Consider the following 21,622-nt stretch of genomic DNA (forward strand, 5'->3'; position numbering starts at 1 on the left):
CTAAAACTGCGATGAAATGAATGAGACCACGTATGACAATTATTACAACTTACAGGAGGCGCACCGATGCCAACAAGCCCAAAACTAGAGACGTCCACAAACAACATCGTGCGAAAGGAGTCTTCGACCGCGTGCCTGGGCAGCTCACCAAATTCGCGATTACGCAGTTCAAATGTCCGCCGCCAATGGCACTTCCGCAATCGACGCACTGGATGCTGGTGAGGATTGAGTGTCCCAAGTAATGCCATGCTACAGTACTGATCCGCACCGTTTAGTCGACTACGATCCCATTGATCACCTCAACGCCTTGTTCTCGCACCCCTCATCGCTCTCTACAGTCTCGGTCGTAAGCACTTCCCTACAGCGCTATCAGGATGAACTCGACTCGGACATCGCGTCCCTCGTGGAGGCGCAGACGGCTTCCAACTCTGGTAGTGTACGGCGAATGCAAGAGGCGAAGGAAGAATTAGGAGAGCTTTTCGCAAAGATCGAGAATGTGCAAAGACGAGCACTGGAGACGGAGCGCACAATCACGGAGATGACGGCAGATATCAAGAAGCTGGATAGCACGAAGCGGAACCTCACGCTGTCAATGACCGCATTGAAGCGGCTGCAAATGTTGACAGCGGCGTATGAACAACTACGGGGATTGAGTCAAAGTCGACAGTACAGAGAATGCGCCCACCTCTTACAGGCAGTCATTCAACTTATGGCACATTTCAAAAGCTATCGAAGCATCGATCAGATTGCGGCCTTGAGCAAAAGTGTCGCTGAGCTGCAGAGGGAGCTGTTGGAGCAAATTTGTGAGGATTTCGAGGTGACTTTTGCCAAAAGTGAGATTCCACAGAAGCGCGTGATGCTCGGCGAGGCGTGTCAAGTCCTGGATTCACTCGGAGACCATGCTCGTGCGCGGCTCATCACTTGGTATTGCAATACTCAACTCCGAGAGTATCGGCAGGTCTTTCGTGGCAATGATGAAGCAGGATCATTGGACAATATCGGCCGTCGTTATTCCTGGTTTAACAGGATGCTAAAGACCTATGATGCTGAGCATGCCGTCCTGTTTCCTGCAAGTTGGAAAGTCAATGAGATGCTGGCCAACGCATTTTGTGAAGGCACACGTGAAGATTACAAGGGCATTCTACAGAAGTCTATGCGCAGGACTGACGGTCAACCTCCTGACGTCAATCTTCTTCTCTCATGCCTGCAGGAAACACTGGATTTTGAGCAGAGCTTGGAGCACCGATTTGCAGTTGCGAATTCACGTTCATCTATCGACAGTGTCGCCTCGACAGCAGATGAGAAGCGCACAGGATTCAGTCAAGCTATATCCGAAGCTTTCGAGCCATATCTCAGCATCTGGGTGGAGTCACAGGACCGACAACTGGCTCTGACGATCCCCAAATATCGCTCACAGCCGCTGCGTAACCCAGAGGAGGAATTCCATCCCCAAATGGTAATTCCCTCATCGACGGAGCTTTTTCACAGCTACCGAGTCACGCTCGCTCAATGTGCCAAACTATCAACGGGCGCACGACTTCTGGATCTGTCCAAAACGTTTGCTAAGTATCTCGATGCGTACGCTCAGCAAGTCCTGGCGTCCTCTCTTAGTGCGAGATCACTGGGAGGCGTCAATATCGAGAATTCCATCATCATCCTCAACACAGCGGATTACTGCTATCAGACCTCCTTGCAGTTGGAGGAGAAGATCAAGTCGCGCATCGACACCGACTTGCGGGCGCAGGTCGACCTGCAGTCTCCTGCGGATTCTTTCCTAGCCGTGGCCTCGTCTGCCATCCGCACTCTCGTTCATCGCACCGAGGTCGACTGCGAGCCCGCCTGGAGGGAAATGCGATCGATATCATGGGGCAAGCTCGATAGCGTTGGCGACCAGAGCCCTTTTGTAGCCATCCTGCTATCTCGAGTCAAGGATAAGGCTAGTGAGACATTGAGGTATCTGCAGAAGCCGCAGTACGCCCGGGCGTATTGTGACAATCTAGTCGACGCGTTGATCACGACATTCGTACTCAACATTGTTGCTTGCCGCCCCGTTTCCGAATCGGGTGCGGAGCAGATGCTCCTCGATTCCTATGTGTTGAAGCAAGGTCTCGCAAGTCTGCCGAGCTTGAACGCCGATTCTACAACCGAAGATCATAAGACCGGTGGTGCTTCGCAGGCACAAGTGCCTTCTGCAGCGACTACCGCCTTCGTCAAACGTATTCACCTCACCACAACGAAGAAACTTGACCCACTGCTCAAGACGCTTCAAGTCCGTGCTTCGCCCCCTGAGGGCCTAGTCCAGGCATATCTAATCCATATCCGCGACCGCGCCGAGCCCAACTTCCGCAAAGTTCTTGAGCTCAAGGGTATCGTACGAAAGCAGGACCAGGCGCACTTGGTCGAGCTTTTCAACGCGCACAAAGCCAGTCCTACCAACGAGGGGCTCCCTCCTAGCAACCCACTCATTGCCGGTTTACAACTGCTTCCCACGACGGCAGCTCAAGGCCAGACACCTCTTCTCGGCGGCTTGAAGGACGGCGTCATCGGTGGCACGAATCATGCCAGCGGCACCGGAACTGCCGGGCTCGCAGGCATCGGCATCTCCAGCATCAACTCCTCCACCCCTTCACTCCCCAACCGTTTCGACCCTTCGCACTTCGGCACGGCCATCATCAATGCTGCCCGCGACGCGGGCGACCGATTCACCGCCTCATCCGCATTATCTCCGCTGAGTGCCGGCGGCGGCGGCATCACCGCGGGAATCAACGGCCTCAGCATCGGCGACAGCAGCAGTGGCGCGGCCTCTATCAATCGTTCCGCTACACTTTCGCCTGCCCTCAGCGCTGGCGCTGGTGCCCATGACGGCGAGGGTCCCGCGGGATCGGGCGCGGCCACGCCGAGTCTGAATGAGAATCTGAGAAATCTGGGCAAATTTTTCCGGAGAGGGACGGAGGGGGCGGGTGTAGGAGGCGGTGGTGGTGTCGGTGGGGCTTTTGGTGGTTTGGGGAGGAAGGATTGACCGGTACGTAGCAACCTCCATATCGTTATTATTATTTCCATGATAGGAATATCCTGGACATGTTGCAATCGCGCATTTTTTACCTGCGACATTTCATGGTAAATTTTTGTATGTCCAGCAGTACAGACTCAACAACCACCTGTGTCTCGGGAGATTTACTATCCTTCGAAGTGCGGCAGGGGAATTTGTCTGTCAATATGTCCACCAGACACTATGTAATGCGTCGTGAACGGTGTGTCTCACGGAGGGACCTCCGAGACAAAAAATCTCCCGGCGCTGGAGGAATGTGGCCGGAGATGGACATCGTGAGATCTTGTCTTTCACGAATGCACATTTCTAATAATAGGTCTGATCGTGTGACGGATCTGGATACGCGATGGCAAGCAAGATTCGAACTCTCGTTCGTCGTGGCCGATCCGCTTCGCTCGGAGTAGGCTTTCTCCGTGCAGGTTCAAGTCTGTACTGACTCAACCATCTTCTGACCTTGTCCGCACTCATTGGTCGACGGAATTTATTCCCCCCCACCAAACGCGCTTCCGAAACATGAACACTGCGGAGTCTCGACCTATGGATGCGATCCTTCATGTGCCATACTGTGCGCCTTCGTTTCTGTATTATGGTTGTCATTACAATGAGAAGCATCGAGTTATGGATGGTAACCCTAATTGTGAAGTATTATCTAGTGCGTACGCAGGTGAAGAAAAAGAAGCAACGTTGTTTGCCCACCTGCGTGCGCCCATGTGCTGGCAAGTGAGAGTGGAAATGATCTTTTGTCATCATCCGCTGTGGACTGACCTTGCTTACCAGAACTGTACTTTTCGTTGATCCTTGTTGAATGCGACGACATGCCCAAAAGCCACCTCCGGGAGGCTGGAGATGCAGCCGTTGAGAACGGTGCTTGACCCCAGCCACACATTGGCTTTCACTCACATTCTTTGGCTTCACCGGCCTTTTACACGACCATCGAGGGGCGTGCACCGCGCTCTGGACGCGAGTCAAGCCGCATCTTCAAGTCGTGTGCTTTCTCGATCAGATGCAGTTTCACACACATCATGCCATCGCGATACGCCAGATTATCTGAATACACATTCGGGAGAAAAGCATTCCGAAACAATAAGTGGTTGAACGTCGCTCCCTTGCCCGTTTTTTTTTCACGTTGAACACGGGACCACCATGTGTGTATCGTGTGCGAGTCGTCATCACCTGAGACGTGACAGATGTCGTGCGCGGAAGCGACGGTGCGGCGGAGGTTTGTCTTCCATTTACGGCTTCAAAGTCGATCACCACCTTCGAAAGACTCGTGGCTCTACACACTGGCGCGAGAGAAAGGCTGCGTGGTCGCGGTACCTGCATAAGCCAAGCCTAAGCCAGAAGCCCGAAGTGGACGGATCTGCACTTCTGGCAATATTTATGTTGGGCTGCTGGGGATCACCATTGGTATTGAGATTGCTGACGACGACAGCGACGATGAATTGATCATCGCACAGTATACGCATGTGACAAATATCGGCGTTCTTGGGTCGCACGGGTAGGATCATGTCCGTCAGTCAGCATTGCTTGGTTGGCTGTGTTCCCAGGATCATCATCATCAGCAGCAGCAGCAGCAGCAGCACCGGCAAGACTGCTGCAGTGTCGTTGAGGAGGAACAGAATTGATGAATCCCTCTCCCCCACCCTCCTCCATTTCTACGTTCGGGGGGTCATGCACGAACAAAACGCCCGCCCAAATTTCCCCGCCAGCTTCTTTTTCGACCTCTCCACCGTCGCATTTCGCTCGCCCATGTTACAGTACAGTACTGTGCAGTGGAATTTGCGCATGCTGTGAAGTGTCATCGCCGTTGAACACACGGGCAACTGTAGACGGTTGGAGAGCCATTACATCACCCTTTCTCCAGACGATATTACTCCCCCAGCCTCTCCGACTTCTTGCTTGCTGCTCTCCGCCAATGCGCATTTGCTCCCTCGCCTGATCAGACACACCAACTCCCTCTCTCGCGCAATCCTCTTGTCGCTACTATTCCCAAACAGTTCTTAGGCCAATACCTTTTACTCTGCTTCCCTTGTCTCAGCTTGTCACACTCTCTACACCTTGCTTGTCTCTGAACACCTCGGTTGGTCTCATCGAGGAAGAATCTTGATCACCACACACACGCCATCTAGGACTATCTCGACTTGACCCTGGCTTGACCGGCGCCTCACCCGCGGCCGCACCACCTCGTTGCCAACACTATCGCTCATCGGAGGTGTCACTCATCCCGTCTCTCCCAATCGCAGACATACCCTCTCTCGCTAGACTGTCACGGCCCTCAGTCTCCCGCCTCCTCCTCCGCTCTCATTCTTGTCTCGGTCTCGAGCTCGACGCCCTTACCTTCTCTCCTCTCCCCGGACCATTATGGCATTCTTCAAGCGCCTTTCTCGCAGTCGTAGTAACAGTCAATCATACGTCGACAGTTACGACTCACGGCACGACTCCAAGACGAACTCGGCTTCCTACGACGACAATCATCATCTCGCCGAGCCCGCTGCCGGTCGCCAAAGCACCTCGCTTGCACCCTCACAATCGCGCGACCTCACCCAGAAGGCCTCTGGAGGAAACATGTACGCTCGACCAGCTCAACAACAGGCCGACCTCAACCACGGCGGCTACACCCAGAGTCGTGACAGCATGACCAATGCATACAACACAAGCGCATCACAAGGATACGATGGCGCGACGGGGACGATGCGCAGCAGCAAACACGAGCCAGCGCCCGACCTTCTCCTACAAGCGTTCAACCAAGCGCTGCGGCCCTACAACGACAAAGTGGAAAATCTAGAAAACGAGATTCATGATCTCAAAGCATACATTGATCAGTTGGAGGCGCAACAGCGGGATGTGCACGCATGGATCGACAAGCGCGGCCTTCGACCAGGTAAGACAGACTCCATGGCTTGGATAACAATCGAAAGCAAGTGAAGAACATTGGCTGACATGTATGCGCTTACAGATGTACCTCCCTCAATCGCCGCGCAGATGGATTCCGCCAGCCACGCCTCTTCTCCAACTCACGCCGCTGCCACACTCAACGCTCAGCTTGACCGCAAAATCACCATCGTCAACTTTGACTTGCACCGACTACAAGACGACCTCAATGACAGCCTCCCCACTCCATCCTTCTCCGCCTGCATGCTCAAATTCCTCCCTGATATCGCCCGCCTGACCGCCCTACCCAGCGGCCCACGATACGCCTTCGACCTGCTCCTCAAACTAGGCGGCAATCTCAACTCCCACGGCGGCCTTGAGGCCGGCGACGAGGAGGACCGCAAGGAACGCCGTGCCTTTTACGCTCGTCTGGATGACAGCATGGTCGGCGTCGTGGAAGGCCGTTTCGCCGAGGAAGCCGCCGAATGGAGCGTCGGTCGCGAAATCAAGCGCATCGAGAAAACCGGTGCCTATCTCCGCAACTGGGGCGTCGAGCCGTATTTCCCCCGTACGCTTCAGGCTATGCGTGAAGGCAGCGCTGCTCATGGTGTGAACACTTCGGGCTCCGCACCAACAAACCCTGCGGCTTCCGCGGCACAGTCGTCAAACCCGGCCGGTGGAGCCACGAGCCCGCCTGGGTACTGAAACGATGACAACACCAAAGTGAATGCGATTGTTCGGAAAACGGAATCATGACAAACGGGCTGGGAATGGAATTGATGAAATGTGTGTTTTGAGGCACTACCGAATTTTGACGAGACGATGAAGAAAGTGTCCACGACTCGAAACTTTTACCAGGCGCTATGATGAAGAAAAGGGGATGGAGTTGGAAACTGAACTTGGGGTGGCTAATGTCTGTACAATTATTATTCTTCCTCGCGATATGGGAGACAACATGATCTATCCTGGAAAGGTGGCTACGAGGGGTTTGATTATTTGTGAAGCTGGCGATTATCATGATTGTTAAGGACTGGTTATTGTTTTGTGTCTGGAAATTCTCCCTCCCAAATGGATTTGAAAGCCCATCTTGTCCCTCTGTGCTCAGAGTTGTGTTTTCCTTGTACTGCTCTCCCCTATCTCATTCGGCGAGAGAAGCACTGGAAGTGCGTTCCCTGCTCCACAGGGGACGACAAATACGAGATGAGCAGACTCAGAAAATATGGAAATTATCACATGCAATCATCAATTACGCCGTGGACACCAATGCTCGAATCATACATACATGCTTACTTACCATCACGACGCAAATACCTCCTCCAATCACTCTCTACCAGTCCATTTCATTCAGAAATATACTCCGTTCCATTCCCCAACGGACCAAACCATACATACACACACAACTCCAACCCTTTCTCATCAGACCCCCAACAAACTCGCCGAATCCACAATGGACGTCTTCGATGCCCTCCGTTCCCGACGCTTCCCTGCACCTGCGAGTGTGGTGCGATTGCTGTTGCCCTCGTGGATTGCGGCGTAGAATGATTCGGGGGAGTGCTTGACTTGGCGCTTTGTTGTGTCGCCGTTGTTGTTCTTGTTCGTCGTGGCGGCGGAAGTTGGGGCTGAAGTCGCTGAGGTGGGAAGGGTTTGGGCTCGAGAAGGTTTGGTGGTAGGTTCTTCGGTTGATTCGGAGGAGGTGGTTGAAGAGTGAGAAGAGTGGGAGGGTCCGAGGGGAGTCGTATTCGCTTTGGTGACGATCGGAATTGGAGGAGTCGCGGTGCGTTGTTCTTGTAGCTGTTGGTGGTGAGGTTCATGATTGTCGTTGGTTGCTGTCGCTGCTGCTGGGAAGGTATCGGCACGTTTTGGCAGAGTGCTTTCTTCGTCTTCTTCGCTAGTGTTGGAACGCGAGAGGCTCTTGAGCGGATGACGTAGGTGTTCCATGATATGTGGACGGAGGGCAGATGCGGAATGCATCTTGTCCCTCTGCTTTTGTCCTCCCGGTGAGACTATGCTTCGTTTATTTGGGTGTTGTTCAGGGAGGAAATCTGTGTGGATTGGTTTCACACTCCTATTGCAAAGGTGAATGCTGTGAGAGTTCGGGAGAAGAGTGGATGATCAGCACATGGGGATTGGCAGGACCACATGGCTTTCTTACAGCACCAGCGATCGTGGGACCGGTCTATAGCGCAAGCATAGATCTGCGCTTCCCTCTTTCAGAAGTTCTCGCTTAAGAATGTCCCGCTAGCATCGTGAGCAAAGTGACCCTGAACTATGATGATGATTCTTGACGACTGCCAATTCGATCAGGATCCAGGCGTCATTAGTAGTGGTCATCGATCCCTTCTCAAGAAATCCGCATTGTCGCGTGTTCTGACACCAAGGATCTTATACAGTGCTCTACACAAAGCTGGGATCGAGCGAGTCCGCAGACCAGGCGAAGGAGCCCTCGTCCTCAATCGAGCCCATCACACCCCTTCCGCAAAGACTGACCACTCAGAACTCACCAGTGTCATGCTCTCGCTCACTCAATCGAGAAGGTCACTTTCTGGGACGCGCGGACTTGATGACGTACGGGAAAGCAGACCCTTGGAACGGTGACATCTCAAAGCTTGATGCTCGTAGGGCCGTGGATGAATTGCTGGTGCGCTGCACATGCTTTAGCTCGTTCCCTCAGCAGCGTAACTTATTACTTCGACCGGCTTTTAGGTCAAGTACGAGCAGAGCAGTAGACTTTGGATTTGCTCTCACGTTGACGGCAAGTCTCATCAGTGGGACATAGTAGTTGGAGTTCCTCGGTGGTGGCTCCGAGGCCCGTTAGTAGACTCCCGCTTGGTGTTTCCAGTGCGACGTCATTTGATGGGCGAGGCCGTGTTTTCGTACGCCGTAGTGACAGAGATGAGGGATGGGCGACTTTGCGGCCCGCTAGTGCAGTCGACGCGGCGGCAGTTCAATGCCGACGAAAGATTCAAGATGTTGACAAACTTCAAGCTGTAGCTTCCAGTGCCGATTTCCTACAATCATGTTACGCTCGCCGCGGATGTGGAGTGCTTCGGCACGACAAGCACTCCAGTATGCAGCGCGCTCCGAGTCTCGACCACTCAACCGTCTGGCTCCCGTTGCGAGACAACAGCCATTGAGTCGAAGTGTCGTCCGTCAATTCCACCAACAACAGTCTCGGTGTCAAGAGCAGTCCACCACAGCTGCGGTAGCTGCCTCGACCGCATCGGCCGGCTCAAAGATCATTGCATACCTCTATGGAACGGCGTTTGTCTTCGTTCTGGGCTTTGGATACCTCTACATCACCGACACCCGGGCCAGCGTCCACCAATGGCTGGTCGTCCCTGCGCTGAGACTCATCCATTACGATCCCGAGGAGGCTCACCATTCTGGAATCCGCTACATCTCGGCTCTCTACGATTTCAATCTCCACCCTCGCGAGCGCGGAAATGAAGACGAAGAGAAGGGCGATTTGCGTGTTGAGGTCTTTGGTCATGTTTTGAACAATCCTGTTGGCACCTCTGCTGGCATCGATAAAAATGCTGAGATTCCTTCGGCGCTGTTTGCATTGGGTCCTGCGATAGTCGAAGTCGGTGGCGTGACACCTCTCCCCCAAGAAGGCAACCCCAAGCCTCGTGTCTTCCGCATTCCCTCTCAAAATGCTCTCATCAACAGATATGGTCTGAACTCTGAGGGTGCCGAGCATGTTGCAATGCAACTGCGCGAGCGCCTGCGATCCTTTGCATACGCCCATGGTCTTGGTATCGGCGCAGACGCCGAGGAGATCGTGCTTTCTGGTGAAGCACAAGTGCCACCTGGTAGTCTCGTCCCCGGTAAACTTTTAGCCGTGCAAATCGCAAAGAACAAGGCAACTCCGGATAATGATATTTTGGCCATCGCTCGCGACTATGTTACTTGTGTGGATCACTTGGCAAAATATGCGGATATCTTAGTCGTCAACGTCTCCTCGCCGAATACACCGGGACTACGAGATTTGCAAGCCACTGGACCCTTGACTGCTATTCTCACTGCCGTTGTTGACGCTGCTCAGGATTGCGATCGCAAGACCAAGCCTGCCGTCATGGTCAAGGTCAGCCCCGATGAGGACAGCGATGCACAGATCGAGGGCATTTGCGCAGCTGTGTGGGCTTCCGGAGTTGACGGTGTCATTGTCGGCAACACAACCAAGAAGCGTCCTGCGCCTGTCCCGCAGGGATACATCATGCCAGCTGATGAGGCCAACATCTTGAACGAGGTTGGCGGCTATTCCGGACCTCAGATGTTCGAGCGCACGCTTGACCTTGTCAAACGGTACCGTGAGAGACTCGATCTCGGCCCTCCCGAAGACGAGTCGAGACCGCAAAACGCTCCCAAGGAACAGAAAACATCATCGCAGCAATCACAACTCCAGGAACAGACCGCACGAGACCCTGGCGTGCAAGACACAAAGGCTGGTATCAAGCGCGACTCGCAAAACCTCAAACCTCTTGATGCCGAACCCTCCGAGGCCGAAAAAGGCGCAACCCAACCCCTAATCCGCATTCCCGACCCACACACCTCCGAATCAGCACCTCCAGCATCCACTCCTTCATCCTCCCAGCCACTGAAAGCCAAAGTCCTGTTCGCAACCGGCGGCATCACCAACGGTGACCAATGTCTCCAAATCCTCAATGCTGGCGCCAGCGTCTGCCAGGTCTACACCGCCATGATGTACGGCGGCGTTGGGACCGTCACCCGTATCAAGAGTGAGATGCGCGATGCTTTGCATCGCGGACGAGAGGAGCGTGCGACCAAGGCTCTGGCTCAGCAAGGAAGCACTTCGGCTGCGGCGGAAGCGGCGAGGGATCCTGCTTATGGCGCTGAGGCTGCTGGAATTGTTGGTGCCAAGGAGAAGAAATGAGATGTTTCACGAGGATTTTCTGGGTGTTACTGGCATCGCCAATTGTACGACATGAAGTGTTCGTTAGACTCTCTCTCCTTTGTGAATAGATTACATGTAAAACAAAGAAGATTCACACATCGCGCTTGACTATATGATCTGCTATGACTGTCAAACCACTGCTTCATCGTCTGAACGGGATGGCTCTCACCAAGTCTCCGATCTAAACCACCTTATCTTTGCCAACATCATGCGACATCTGTTGTCTCTGCCATACGTGAAGACATGCTCTAAATTCTCGCGGTGGAAAAGCCAATCGTAACCCTAAGAATTTGGGCTTACGATGTTGGATTCGATCAACGACCGACGTCACTCCCCGTTGACGTGCTCGAGGTCAAGCTGAGGTGAGTATTATTAGCTGAGTGCCTGCATAGAGAAAGTGTACATTGCTGTTCTGCCATTTGCTATACGGCCGTGACGTTTCCTGGACTTCTCTAGAACGATCGTAGATTTGGAAAGTTGATCATGTCGGAGATAGCTGACCAGGATCTCTGGTTATTTGGCTACGGGTGAGCAGGCTCCGTTTAGATGGACACGCCGTGTTTACTATCTCAGGCACGTCGAAAAGTTGAGTCGCTGATGTTTGACGTTGTCGATCTAGGAGTTTGATTTGGAAACCTCCTCCACATTATGGTTCGTATTCCACGAAGGGATCCCCTGTCGAGTTCAAAGCATCTATGATCGGTTCGACAACATCCATAGCTCACCTTCGGCGATGAACAGACTTGCGACTACCGGGATACATCGAAGGTTTCGTGAGGAGATTCTGGCAGGTACGCTCGTTTTGCCTTTCCTCATGCGATTGGTGGTTCAGGCAGCTTCTCTTCAGGCTACATTTCCCCTTCCAGATGTCTGAAGAGACTCGAACGATGCCCAGCTTACGAATGAACATTCAATGTTGACGCGTACCACAGGCGAGGTTCGTTGAAAAATGACCATGGAATATCTCGTCGATCAATGAAGCTGTAGATTGATGACAGCGAGGTTCACAGCGAGGATCATCGCGGCACGCCAGAAGCCCCCGGCCGCGTCGTCACATTGTTAGAACGAAGCTTCTGGGAGTCGTTGACCGACCAAGTGAGTGTGCTCTTCCTCCTGATCACGTCAGCTCCGCTACAACTTCCAGTGGACCGACGCTGATCATCTTTGGAAAAACAAAACAGCACGCATCAGCTCCGCCAAAAGTCTGGGGCGCTGCCTATCGGATACCAGCTGCCCGGGTGGCTGAAGTGACTGAATACATGAACATCCGCGAAATCAACGGATACACAATTCAATACACGCCCTTTCACAGCCGCGCGGACCCAGCACACAGTCAACCCGAAGCCCCGAAGAAGAAGGCGCAGGATATGACCGCAACCTATCAAGACGTACACATCTCCCCTTCAGCAACGACTTCGCAGCAGACGACTGATTCGACGTCGATCCAATCTCCGATCAAATGTCTCGTATACATCGGACTGCCGACCAATCCGCAATTCCTCGGCCCCCAGGATCCGCAGGCTCTGGCGGAACATATCGTCGCTTCACGTGGCCCGAGTGGAGAGAACCGGGACTATCTGTATGAGCTCGAGACGGCGTTGAATGAATTGAGTCCTGAGAGTGGCGATGAACATGTGAGCGATTTGGCGAGGAGGTGTAGAGAGGTTGAGATGAAGGCGAAGGGGGGAGAAGATGAGAAGAAATAGAGGCCAAGACGAAAAGGGAGATGGGCGACAAAGCTCGTCTATCATGATGTGTGCTTTATTGACGTGAGATGAATTGAAGGGTGGTGATAAGTAGAGATACGCAAAGAAACCAGGTCCGTTCGCTAAACCGCAGCAGAAAAATTGCCATAAAGGCTACAAAACCATCCCCGCTCATGACATAAGCGCAGAACTCCTCTTCAGCGCCATGCTCAATGATGTGTATGACGCTGTCAAACTATTCGATTCCCTCCCTTGGGTGCCTGCATCTTCGGGTAGTGCCCCCTAACTTTAACGACGGCGTTGACAAATTTCTTCTCTTCCGGATCATACGCGGACATGAGGTCGAATTGCACACGCCCATTCGTTCCCATCATCTCGACGAGACCTTGGACTATGAAATTGCCCCGCGGAATATCCCGGTAGTCTCGTAATTGAGGGGTGGTGTGTTTCTTGTAGGTCTGTCTGAAGACCATCATGGCGACAGGTATATCGAGGTTGCTGAATGAGTTGGATGATGGGTCAGAAAGATCCAACGAAGACGCGCCGGGAAGTGACGCGCTGTCGGAGGATTGCCCAGATGATTTGGACGTGTCCGATACGAGCCATGACGGCAGTCGTCGATCTGTGAGGGGAAATTCGGACGTGCGCGTTGACGAGGTTGCTGAGGATGTTTTACTCACGAGACCACTGCCGGCCTCGCCATTTCCTCCCTCTCCTTCGCTCGATGTCTGGCTCTTCCCAGTCTCCGCAGCGCGCATCGCTTCCTGACGTTGCACTAACGTCCTCCACAGCTTAAATTTCTCTTCCGGACTAGATGGATCTACCTCAGCATAGCCGACAGATTGCTGTACCCGCCGAATCTGCATTCCGACCAATACCTTGACCGCAGCCCAAGCGGACTGACCGGCAGCCGCAGGCCAGATGGACCGTGACCATTGCTGGTATTCCTCCGTTGTCATATTTTGAATACCGGTGGCGATGAAGTCCGTCGCCCAAAAGATACCAATTCGGGAGTATTCCTCCGGTGGTCCATCTGGAAAATGAAACTCGATCCAGCAGCGGCCAAAGCGAGGCTCCTGGCCAAGCCACTTGTGAATCACGGGATGCTTCAAGGCGCCTTCGGATATCAACTGTCTCGCATCTGTTTTGATTTCCTCTCGCGTTTCCTTATCTTTCGCGATTCGAATGAACTCTTGCCACTCAGGATCATCGCCATTGTAATATATCCTAGGTTGCTTTGTGGCCCAAGTGAGCGGCACGAATACAGCTTCGTCCAATTGTTCAGCCACCTCCTCCTCGGTAAGTTCTTTGGGTTCGCCTTGGCGAGTTTCCTCGTCGATATCTGCCAGAAAGTATCCCGCGGCTCGCTGCACTGCGACAAAGGTGAAGACCGTACCGGCGATTAGCCGCCACCAGGTAGACGGCCGCGGGAGCCGCCTTTCCTTGAAGTGCACTCGTTGAATGCGCAAAGCTTGTCCGTTCCGATACACATCATCGGAGATCCTCCGTAGTTGTTGTAGTTGATAGCTGCGAGGCGGGATCGAGTGCAGTTGCCTTAATCGCAGGGCACGTGATAGATTCTGCATGGTCGTCCAGCGCTGCTGCAGGACCCGATGATGTGGTCAGCACATTTGGTGGTAGATGTGAAGAGATCGTGTTGATTCCAGAAGGTTGTCAGTGGTGCAAATGGTCAACGTAATGTCGAAACCATGTGATGGGAATAATGATCGATGCGCACATGCCTGCCCTCCCGTCACCAAAGCCGATGATGGATGATGTGGGCGAAAGCCAGAGGCAAGGGTTACGGATAGTGCCGACACTATCCGGTTCCGGTCGATTGGCGACTGGCTGTGACGATTGTCCACAGGCGAGCTTCCGTGACGATACAGCAGCATTCACGTTGTTGGACCGCTCACATTCCTGGCTGCACAATCTTCGTCGGCATCACCATCACAGCTCGGAAATATGAAGTCGGCCTTCGCTGTTGCCGTGCTTGCGGCCCTATGCGAGGCCGCATCGGCGGTGTCTGCAGCTCGCGTCTTCACCTATGATCCTCATACACCAGCTCGCCCTCATCTCGGTGGGAGAGAGCTGGAACCGGTTGCGGCTCGTCTAGTCCTTGCGCAGAGGGCTCATGTCCAAGAGTATCACAGCTCAGATCTAGACCGACAAGAAATCATCGATGCAATCAATGAGTTTGGAGTGAAGACTCCATTGTTTGGGAAAGCGTCAGGCAAGACAAAGACAGCTTTGTTGTTGTTGGAGAACGTGGCAGAGGCAGCAAGTGTGTCTGACGACATCACTTTGAGCATATGAATCTTCGCGCTGACATGATATTCAGTGTCTTCCTCCGCACTGAGCTCATACACCAGTTTCCAAGTCAAATCCGCACCGAGCTGCGGCGGACTCTTTGTGGACCTCGCCCGGCAAGTTGACGCCACAGGCCTTTCTTCCCTCAGCGACGCACAAACACAGCAAACTATTAGTGGCTCCCAACACGTGACCGAGAATGGAGATATCATTTTCAGGACGGCATCGATTGAAGAGTTGGAAAACACATTTGCCAGGCTCGTCAAACAAGATACCTGGAGTATCACGGCGCTGATCACCTGCCGCGGCGGAGATAGCGAAAGCGCAGAGGAGCCTTCAGTATGGGGGACATATGAGATGCCGTCTCAGCAATTCTTGAAGAAGCGTGCTGTTAAGGAACAACCCCTGATCGAGAAGAAGCGCCCTGAGAGCTCCTCGAACAAAGCCTCGCTGGGAGCCTTGGCCAAGAAGAACGCCACCATTATTCGAGGTATTCTGCCCGCTTGCTTCCATTCCTTGGCTGAGTGTGAGCGTCGAACTCAGAACTGTAGTGGTCACGGCCAATGCAGAAAGGAGTACCACGACAAATCAGCCCCTGTGCCGTACGACTGCTTCTCATGCAAGTGTGGCAACACGACAACGAAGCACAACGACCTCATCTCCACAACATATTGGAGCGGACCCGCGTGTCAGAAGAAGGATGTCAGCGTCGAGTTCTGGCTCATTGTGCTATTCACGGTTGGATTGGTATTTTTGATCGGGTTTGCCGTTGGTCAGATCTGGGAGATGGGTGATGAGCAACTTCCTAGTGTCATTGGAGCGGGCGTCAGCGGCCCTACCGCAAGGAAATGATTAGGGTGCCTGATGTGGCAAGATTTACTTGGAGGCGTTATATCGGGAATTGTACGTGAGCAGGGGAGCATGCACCTATGAGCGCGCAGCCAGCACACCTGCAGACTACTTCATCATGTATAAAAGGTACAACATATCGTACGATCGATTCAAACTGTGTTCGATCGACTTTCACACATTGGCTGAGGCCGTATGATAACATGGATCGACGGTTGCAGGACCGATTTGTCATGCACGCGTACTCTGCGATGCCTATATTGCGCTCTGTTTCCACCTCTGTGCCTCTCTATTGCTGCTCAGGAAAATCTCAGCATTTCGCACGAGCGCTCATGAACCGAATGTCACTTTTGCAACATCGAAGCTCATACTGCTGCCGGACCGCAATGCCGAAATTTCCCTTGGTCCGGATCCGGTAGGTTCTGTAGAGTCTCATTTGGCATCTAATTGCATCACTGGTGGCCGTCTGTCATCGTAACCCCCACGAGAGCCGCAACGTTGCTGGGCACATGGGCGCATTAGTTGAGAGTCTCTAGAACACGTTTGAACGGTCTTGTTGGCAGAACAAATGCAGCAGTGAGTGTGGGACCATCTATTGTGCGTCGTTGTGATCAGAGACCACCTAAACTCTTTAATGCAATCCGCAGCTCCAACACTGCTGTATTCACATCTTCAAACTGAAGAGCCGAGATTGCCCACTTTGCATGCTTCTGCGCCGCTGCGATGCTATCGTCGTCAAAATTGTAGCTGGTCGGAAGCTGCTGAGGTATCGAAGTGACTGGGACTGTGGCCGGAAGGCTCGAAGGAGTGGTCGTAGGTGGCATGGTCGGCGGTGGTGCTTGAGTTTCGGAAATTCTCGAAATCATCGGCGATGGCGGGGGCAAAGGCGCAGTTGCGGTTGATGTATTGAAAGATGGTGCTGCAGCTACCACAGGCGGAAAATAGTCTCCCATTGTAGATTCTTGTGCTGTCTGGATGGGCGATACATCGTCTCGCTGTGTGGACGGTGCAGCAGGAACATGTTCATAATCATCGTCCACCAAAGGAGCGCGCGTCGAGCCTGCATGCGATGTCGCCTCGGTATTCGCAGGTGCCGATGAAAGCACGAACCCAATGTCATCATCTACAGTAGTCTCAACCGTCGGCGGCCGATATGTTGAGCCTGAGTCGGCGTCCAGCTCTGCTGCGAGTTCCTCGGCGGTACCCGCATCTGCTATTTGCGGCGGAGGCTCTATACGAGGATTTGTCGCATTCGGGTCCTCTCCTTTACTGATTGCCTTTGCGATGCGCAGTGCATGGTACTTGGCAAATTTGCTCTTGGCGATGAGCTCTGCGTCCGGCGGACCCCATATCGCGAGCAGATCGATGAATGTCGTGGAGGCTTGGAAAATGTCTATGGTCTGTCGAGTGACGCGATCCGTATTTTGAGCCTCCTCAGCTCGGCGAAAGGTCTCGAGTGCAAAGTTCTCAATATAGGCTTGCGCGGCCACATCGTCTACAACGGCATCATTGGTCGCATTCTCGGACTTGTAGCTCTCCAACTTGTCCATGAGCTCGATAGCGTAATTGCCATATTCTGGATGAGTCTCATGAATTTTGCGATTTAGGATCTGTTGCAGAACGTAGTAATTACCTGTCGGAAAGGTATGAGTTCTGAAATGCAATGGTCTAAGAGTGTGCAGACGTACACCAATAGGCGACTATAGGTCGAAGTGATTCCAACTCTGATGCCCTTTGCGCGAAGCGTTTCACGTCCGGCGCAACCGTCTTCAGATCGGAAGGTACCTGCAGAACCATGGTCGTGTAAGGGATTTTACTCCCTTAATGCCGTGCAAGTCAATTGCATGCAGAAAGAGAAGAAGATAATTACGATACGATGTCCTGCTGCCTGGCTGGCTGACGTACACTGTGCGGAGCTTATCGAAGCTTCATCGCTGCGAAAGAGTGTATTATTAGTGAGTGCTTTTGCCGTCCGCTGTCGTGGCGTCGCGGCGTTGCCGCAAGCGGGACAACGTAGCTTTGTCATGCCGCATTCACACAACCTACCTAGGTACTGGTGTCTGAATCTCACCCGAGTGACTCATTTGCATGTAGGAATACCAAGGGATACATACAGGCACGTAATGCCAGCATGCAGCGGTCAGTATATAAACCTCCTGAGTCGCGGTGTGGCGCGTCAAGCGCAGCACTGCTATTCTTGATCCTCCGACCACACCACCGTGCACAAATCCCCTCGATTCTCTCGTAGCTATAATGAATTTCCTCGACCTTCCAATCGATATCACTCTCCAGATTCTCGGAGAGTTCCGATCTGTGCCTGTGACAGAAAACGATGGCCTTTATAATACATTTCAGCGTGAGTGGAAAGGACTCGCTGCCATACAAGCCTGCCGATTAACATGTCGCGCTCTCAACGAGCTCGTCAGCTGCATGTTATGTCCTATGTTCCGCGGCGGCCTTGAGAGGAAGACCATGGAGCGCATCAAGAACCTCTCCAAGAATAAGCTGATAGCAGAGGGTATGCGAGCTGTGAGATCAATCTGGCATTTCGACCCAGGTCCATCGCTAAGGATGTCAAGGAATACTTCGAGTTCGCGGCGGAAAAGGTCTATGCACACGGGCGTCATTGCGACTGGGATACGGAGTTCGAAGAGTTTGAGGACGACGATGAGTCTCCCGAAGCCCTTGAGTATCGAGCTTTGCTGGCAGCCAAGGATATGTTCAGGCTCATTGAGCGAAGTTGGAGGCAATTAGCCGACCCCAAATCGCGGACGCCTGAAGGTTTCCAAGGAAATTCTTCGTATCAACAAATTTTCAATGATTGCTTCCAGCGGTATGGCATGATGCAAGAAGAGGAAGACCAGATAGTTGCTGATGGCACGTTTGTTCAGGCTATTGCAGAAGCCATGGCACAGTCATCGCGTACCGTCTTCCTAAGCTTTATTGACTCTCCTATAAGCGGGACAGGATTTCCTAAAACACTGGCAGTGGCTCGGGATCTAACTTTACTCACAGCAGAAATACTTGAGCCTCACGATTGGCTGAAAGCTGAGGAGAGGAAATTCGACGGCAAACTGTTGCCCGCCAGGATTTTAGTAGAGCTGCCAATCGCATGTGAGCGACTGGGAGCACCATTGCAAGGCTTGCACATCGGCTGCTTCCCACTCACAAAAGCATTCACTTGTTTACTGGCCCAATCCTGCTCGGCCGAGTCTTTGGTGTGGCGCCAACTGTCATCTTCTTGCCGCAACTTGAAATATCTGCAATCTGGCAAACGCGGTATGAATAGCACACCATATCGAAAAGGAAGAATAGCTGTCGAACACTGCACCATTATCGACGCTTATATTGGTGCCCTTTGCTCCGCGCCTGAGCTTGTTGCACTCTACATTTGTATGACCCCGTTTAGGGTGTGTGACCCGAAACCGCACTCAATCCGGGAAATTCCAGCCGCGGACATTTACTACGAAGCTGGCAACATCTTGCGCAGGATTGGATCCTCATCGTCGCTGAAGCGTATCGGGATTCAGTATGTGGAAATTTCCGGCTCAGATCTGGATTCTTTCCTCAACAGACTTCCTCAAAGCGGTCTGCGGGCGATCATGCTGTGCAGCGTTACTCTGCACAGTGGCGGCTTCGTTTCAGCCGTTGAAATTCTGAAGTCAAGAAAGCTGAGCTCCATCAATTGCAGCGTGGATCTTTCCAGTCTTCAGGGCGGCGAGTTTGGCCCTCCGCAAGGCTGCAGAGACTATTTTCGTGTTCGAGATAAGGAGGAAAGAGATAGCTATTTGGATCGGATGCAGGAACGGATGCGACCACTTTTACTGCGGCAGGCCACTGCGTACATTTGCGGTGACGAGAAGGTGAATCCGCTTTTGAGTGGAGATTTCGCCTGATAAAATGTCAGAGTCCGTTCGTGAAGACGGTGATGAAAAAATCAATTATCTACACACCCTCTATCACACGTTCGCGTGATCTACGGCGCTTCACATGGCACAAGCACGTTTGACGTGCGCAGTGCTGTTCATCTGAGCTTCACACGCTAGCTTCTTTCGCGAAACTAGCGTACGATGCGATGTCGACATTTAATTACCATAAGAAATAGCGTACGGTACGATGTGATGTCGACATTTACTTACAATGAAAAAATACTGTTGCTCCTACATCCATGTAAAATCTCACCTATCTCTTCGACATTGGTTGTCGTCGGTGTCGCTCGAAGCATCCACCATGGGGAGCCAAGTCTTCGGTCGTTTATTTATGCTCATACAGCTGCTAGTTGGCCTCACATTGGCGCAAGTGTACGCTTCAGCGCTTGCCGCACTGGGACCGCCGATTTCATCCCGCGACAGGATCTATACCGCCGATCAGACTTCAAACACAATTAGTGTCATCGATCCAAGCAACAATACAGTGCTAGGCACGATCTCATTCGGTGCCCCACGGCTTGGGAACTCCTTGAATCCTCAGAATGTCCTTTCAGTAAACTCACATGGCCTCGGATTCTCGCGAGACGGCAAGTATATTGTGTCTCTGAGCACTCTGTCGAATACGGTCAAGGTCATTAAGACTGCCGACAATTCGGTGGTAATGACCACCTATGTCGACCGCGGACCACATGAAGCATTCTTCGCGGCAGACAATCGCACATTGTGGATTGGAACTCGAGGCGTGTCCAGCGTACAAGTGGTGGATGGCCTGAATGGCACTACACTGTCTCGTATTGCTACTGGAAAGGGACCCAGCAAAGTCCTATTCAGTCCCGATGGAGCAACCGCGTACGTCAACCATATCTTCGAGCCGCTAATCGCCGTAGTGGACGTGCAAAGTCGCACTGTAAGATACAACATCACGGGACTGGCAAGCGCATTCAGTTCGGACATGATGCTCTCTGCTGATGGCAAAAGTCTGTGGGCTGCGCACAAGATGACTGGTCAAGTCTCCGTCATTGACACAACTGCGAGGAAAGTGGTTTCGATCCTCGACACTGGTGCCGAGACAAACCATCCAAATTTCGTCATCGCGAACGGAACCATGTACGGCTGGGTGTCTGTTGGATCCTTAAATGCCACCAGAATCTACCGACAGTCTGCTTCACACCTTGCCCCCGTACATGTCAAAGACGTACGGCAATCCGGCGTTCAACCACACGGTCTCTGGCCAAGCGCGGACAACACTCGGATGTACATCATCAATGAGCACAGCGATACCGTTGATGTAGTAGACACCAGCCTGATGAAGATCATTGATACAATTGCGGTCGGCCAAGAAAGTCAAGCCCTGATATACGTCCCGAACGCGATATCCTCTGACTTGTCATCTCAAGCACAAAGTCGCCAGAATCTTGGTCGTCAGGGCCTGGGGATGCGAGTTGAGAGCAAATTGCTGCCGGTCTTTGGCGGAAACGACACAAAGCCTAACGCCAACGCGCAGGTTACCGTGAGGCAAATCGCGGGCTTGGACATGGTCCAAGTTATCGGGAGGAATCTAGTCCTGAATCGTACCTACACTCTTTCTGCAGAGTGTGAGAGATGTAAAGGAGCCAGGCTGCCGCTCGTCAGCTTCAATGCGAGTATGCCTACACCCTCAGGATGTGGTTCGGCCCCACAAACATTAGCTTTCCTTCGCTTTTTTGATGTGTATGATATGAGCACAGTAGAAGTCAGAGAAGGCAAAGACTAAGGCGGCGGTACGAATTCCAAGACCGACAGGTACTCACAATTCCCACATATATGTAATTTAATCCATCGACAGAGCAGAAACACGAGGAGATCACACCCTATCTGTTTTATTAGCTGTGCACAGCTTTCATTCACTGTCTATCGGCGTGGTCTGTAGGCGTATGCATAATCGTCATGATCAACGCGGTCGACTCCTTAGGCAGCCATCACCGAGTAGAACGAATACCCGAAATAGCGTTGG

At 52.7% G+C, this 21,622-nt stretch overlaps 10 protein-coding genes across 10 annotated transcripts; 7 read left to right on the plus strand and 3 right to left on the minus strand.

Moving 5' to 3' along the window:
- The first annotated feature begins 36 nt into the window (after window positions 1–36).
- On the plus strand, window positions 37–3,344 carry K489DRAFT_365597 (uncharacterized protein). Its single transcript, XM_033602727.1, has 2 exons — window positions 37–218; window positions 276–3,344. The coding sequence occupies exons 1-2, from the start codon at window positions 173–175 to the stop codon at window positions 3,017–3,019; spliced, it is 2,790 nt and encodes a 929-aa protein (XP_033454988.1). The 5' UTR covers window positions 37–172; the 3' UTR covers window positions 3,020–3,344.
- Window positions 3,345–5,740: 2,396 nt separating this feature from the next.
- On the plus strand, window positions 5,741–6,625 carry K489DRAFT_328534 (uncharacterized protein; the record flags this gene model as incomplete). Its single annotated transcript, XM_033602065.1, has 2 exons — window positions 5,741–5,930; window positions 6,006–6,625. 2 exons carry the CDS (start codon window positions 5,741–5,743, stop codon window positions 6,623–6,625), a joined length of 810 nt encoding a protein of 269 aa, XP_033454989.1.
- A 355-nt stretch (window positions 6,626–6,980) lies between these two features.
- K489DRAFT_136177 (uncharacterized protein) lies at window positions 6,981–8,113 on the minus strand. Its single transcript, XM_033599089.1, has 2 exons — window positions 8,073–8,113; window positions 6,981–8,003 (listed from the first exon to the last, which is right to left on the minus strand). The coding sequence occupies exon 2, from the start codon at window positions 7,889–7,891 to the stop codon at window positions 7,337–7,339; it is 555 nt and encodes a 184-aa protein (XP_033454990.1). The 5' UTR covers window positions 7,892–8,003; window positions 8,073–8,113; the 3' UTR covers window positions 6,981–7,336.
- A 762-nt stretch (window positions 8,114–8,875) lies between these two features.
- Window positions 8,876–10,942, plus strand: K489DRAFT_385349 (FMN-linked oxidoreductase). The gene has a single exon (XM_033606080.1). It carries the CDS (start codon window positions 8,937–8,939, stop codon window positions 10,812–10,814), a length of 1,878 nt encoding a protein of 625 aa, XP_033454991.1. The 5' UTR covers window positions 8,876–8,936; the 3' UTR covers window positions 10,815–10,942.
- Window positions 10,943–11,318: 376 nt separating this feature from the next.
- On the plus strand, window positions 11,319–12,541 carry K489DRAFT_328537 (ChaC-like protein; the record flags this gene model as incomplete). Its single annotated transcript, XM_033602066.1, has 6 exons — window positions 11,319–11,362; window positions 11,455–11,486; window positions 11,577–11,634; window positions 11,846–11,936; window positions 12,017–12,167; window positions 12,243–12,541. The coding sequence occupies 6 exons, from the start codon at window positions 11,319–11,321 to the stop codon at window positions 12,539–12,541; spliced, it is 675 nt and encodes a 224-aa protein (XP_033454992.1).
- A 728-nt stretch (window positions 12,542–13,269) lies between these two features.
- Window positions 13,270–13,845, minus strand: K489DRAFT_303876 (uncharacterized protein; the record flags this gene model as incomplete). The annotated part of the gene is made up of 1 exon (XM_033600494.1): window positions 13,270–13,845. A coding segment is annotated over one exon (576 nt), but the record flags the coding sequence as incomplete, so codon positions are not given.
- A 661-nt stretch (window positions 13,846–14,506) lies between these two features.
- K489DRAFT_414138 (uncharacterized protein) lies at window positions 14,507–15,703 on the plus strand (the record flags this gene model as incomplete). Its single annotated transcript, XM_033608129.1, has 2 exons — window positions 14,507–14,825; window positions 14,883–15,703. The coding sequence occupies 2 exons, from the start codon at window positions 14,507–14,509 to the stop codon at window positions 15,701–15,703; spliced, it is 1,140 nt and encodes a 379-aa protein (XP_033454994.1).
- A 608-nt stretch (window positions 15,704–16,311) lies between these two features.
- On the minus strand, window positions 16,312–17,726 carry K489DRAFT_374699 (DUF605-domain-containing protein; the record flags this gene model as incomplete). The annotated part of the gene is made up of 3 exons (XM_033603550.1): window positions 16,312–17,333; window positions 17,389–17,520; window positions 17,606–17,726. 3 exons carry the CDS (start codon window positions 17,724–17,726, stop codon window positions 16,312–16,314), a joined length of 1,275 nt encoding a protein of 424 aa, XP_033454995.1.
- A 682-nt stretch (window positions 17,727–18,408) lies between these two features.
- On the plus strand, window positions 18,409–19,862 carry K489DRAFT_385353 (uncharacterized protein). The gene is made up of 2 exons (XM_033606081.1): window positions 18,409–18,533; window positions 18,592–19,862. Exon 2 carries the CDS (start codon window positions 18,607–18,609, stop codon window positions 19,594–19,596), a length of 990 nt encoding a protein of 329 aa, XP_033454996.1. The 5' UTR covers window positions 18,409–18,533; window positions 18,592–18,606; the 3' UTR covers window positions 19,597–19,862.
- Window positions 19,853–21,482, plus strand: K489DRAFT_385354 (uncharacterized protein). The gene has a single exon (XM_033606082.1). The coding sequence runs from the start codon at window positions 19,931–19,933 to the stop codon at window positions 21,380–21,382; it is 1,452 nt and encodes a 483-aa protein (XP_033454997.1). The 5' UTR covers window positions 19,853–19,930; the 3' UTR covers window positions 21,383–21,482.
- Window positions 21,483–21,622: the final 140 nt, after the last annotated feature.

Source organism: Dissoconium aciculare, assembly GCF_010015565.1.
Source record: "Dissoconium aciculare CBS 342.82 unplaced genomic scaffold K489scaffold_24, whole genome shotgun sequence".
NCBI lineage: Eukaryota > Fungi > Ascomycota > Dothideomycetes > Mycosphaerellales > Dissoconiaceae > Dissoconium > Dissoconium aciculare.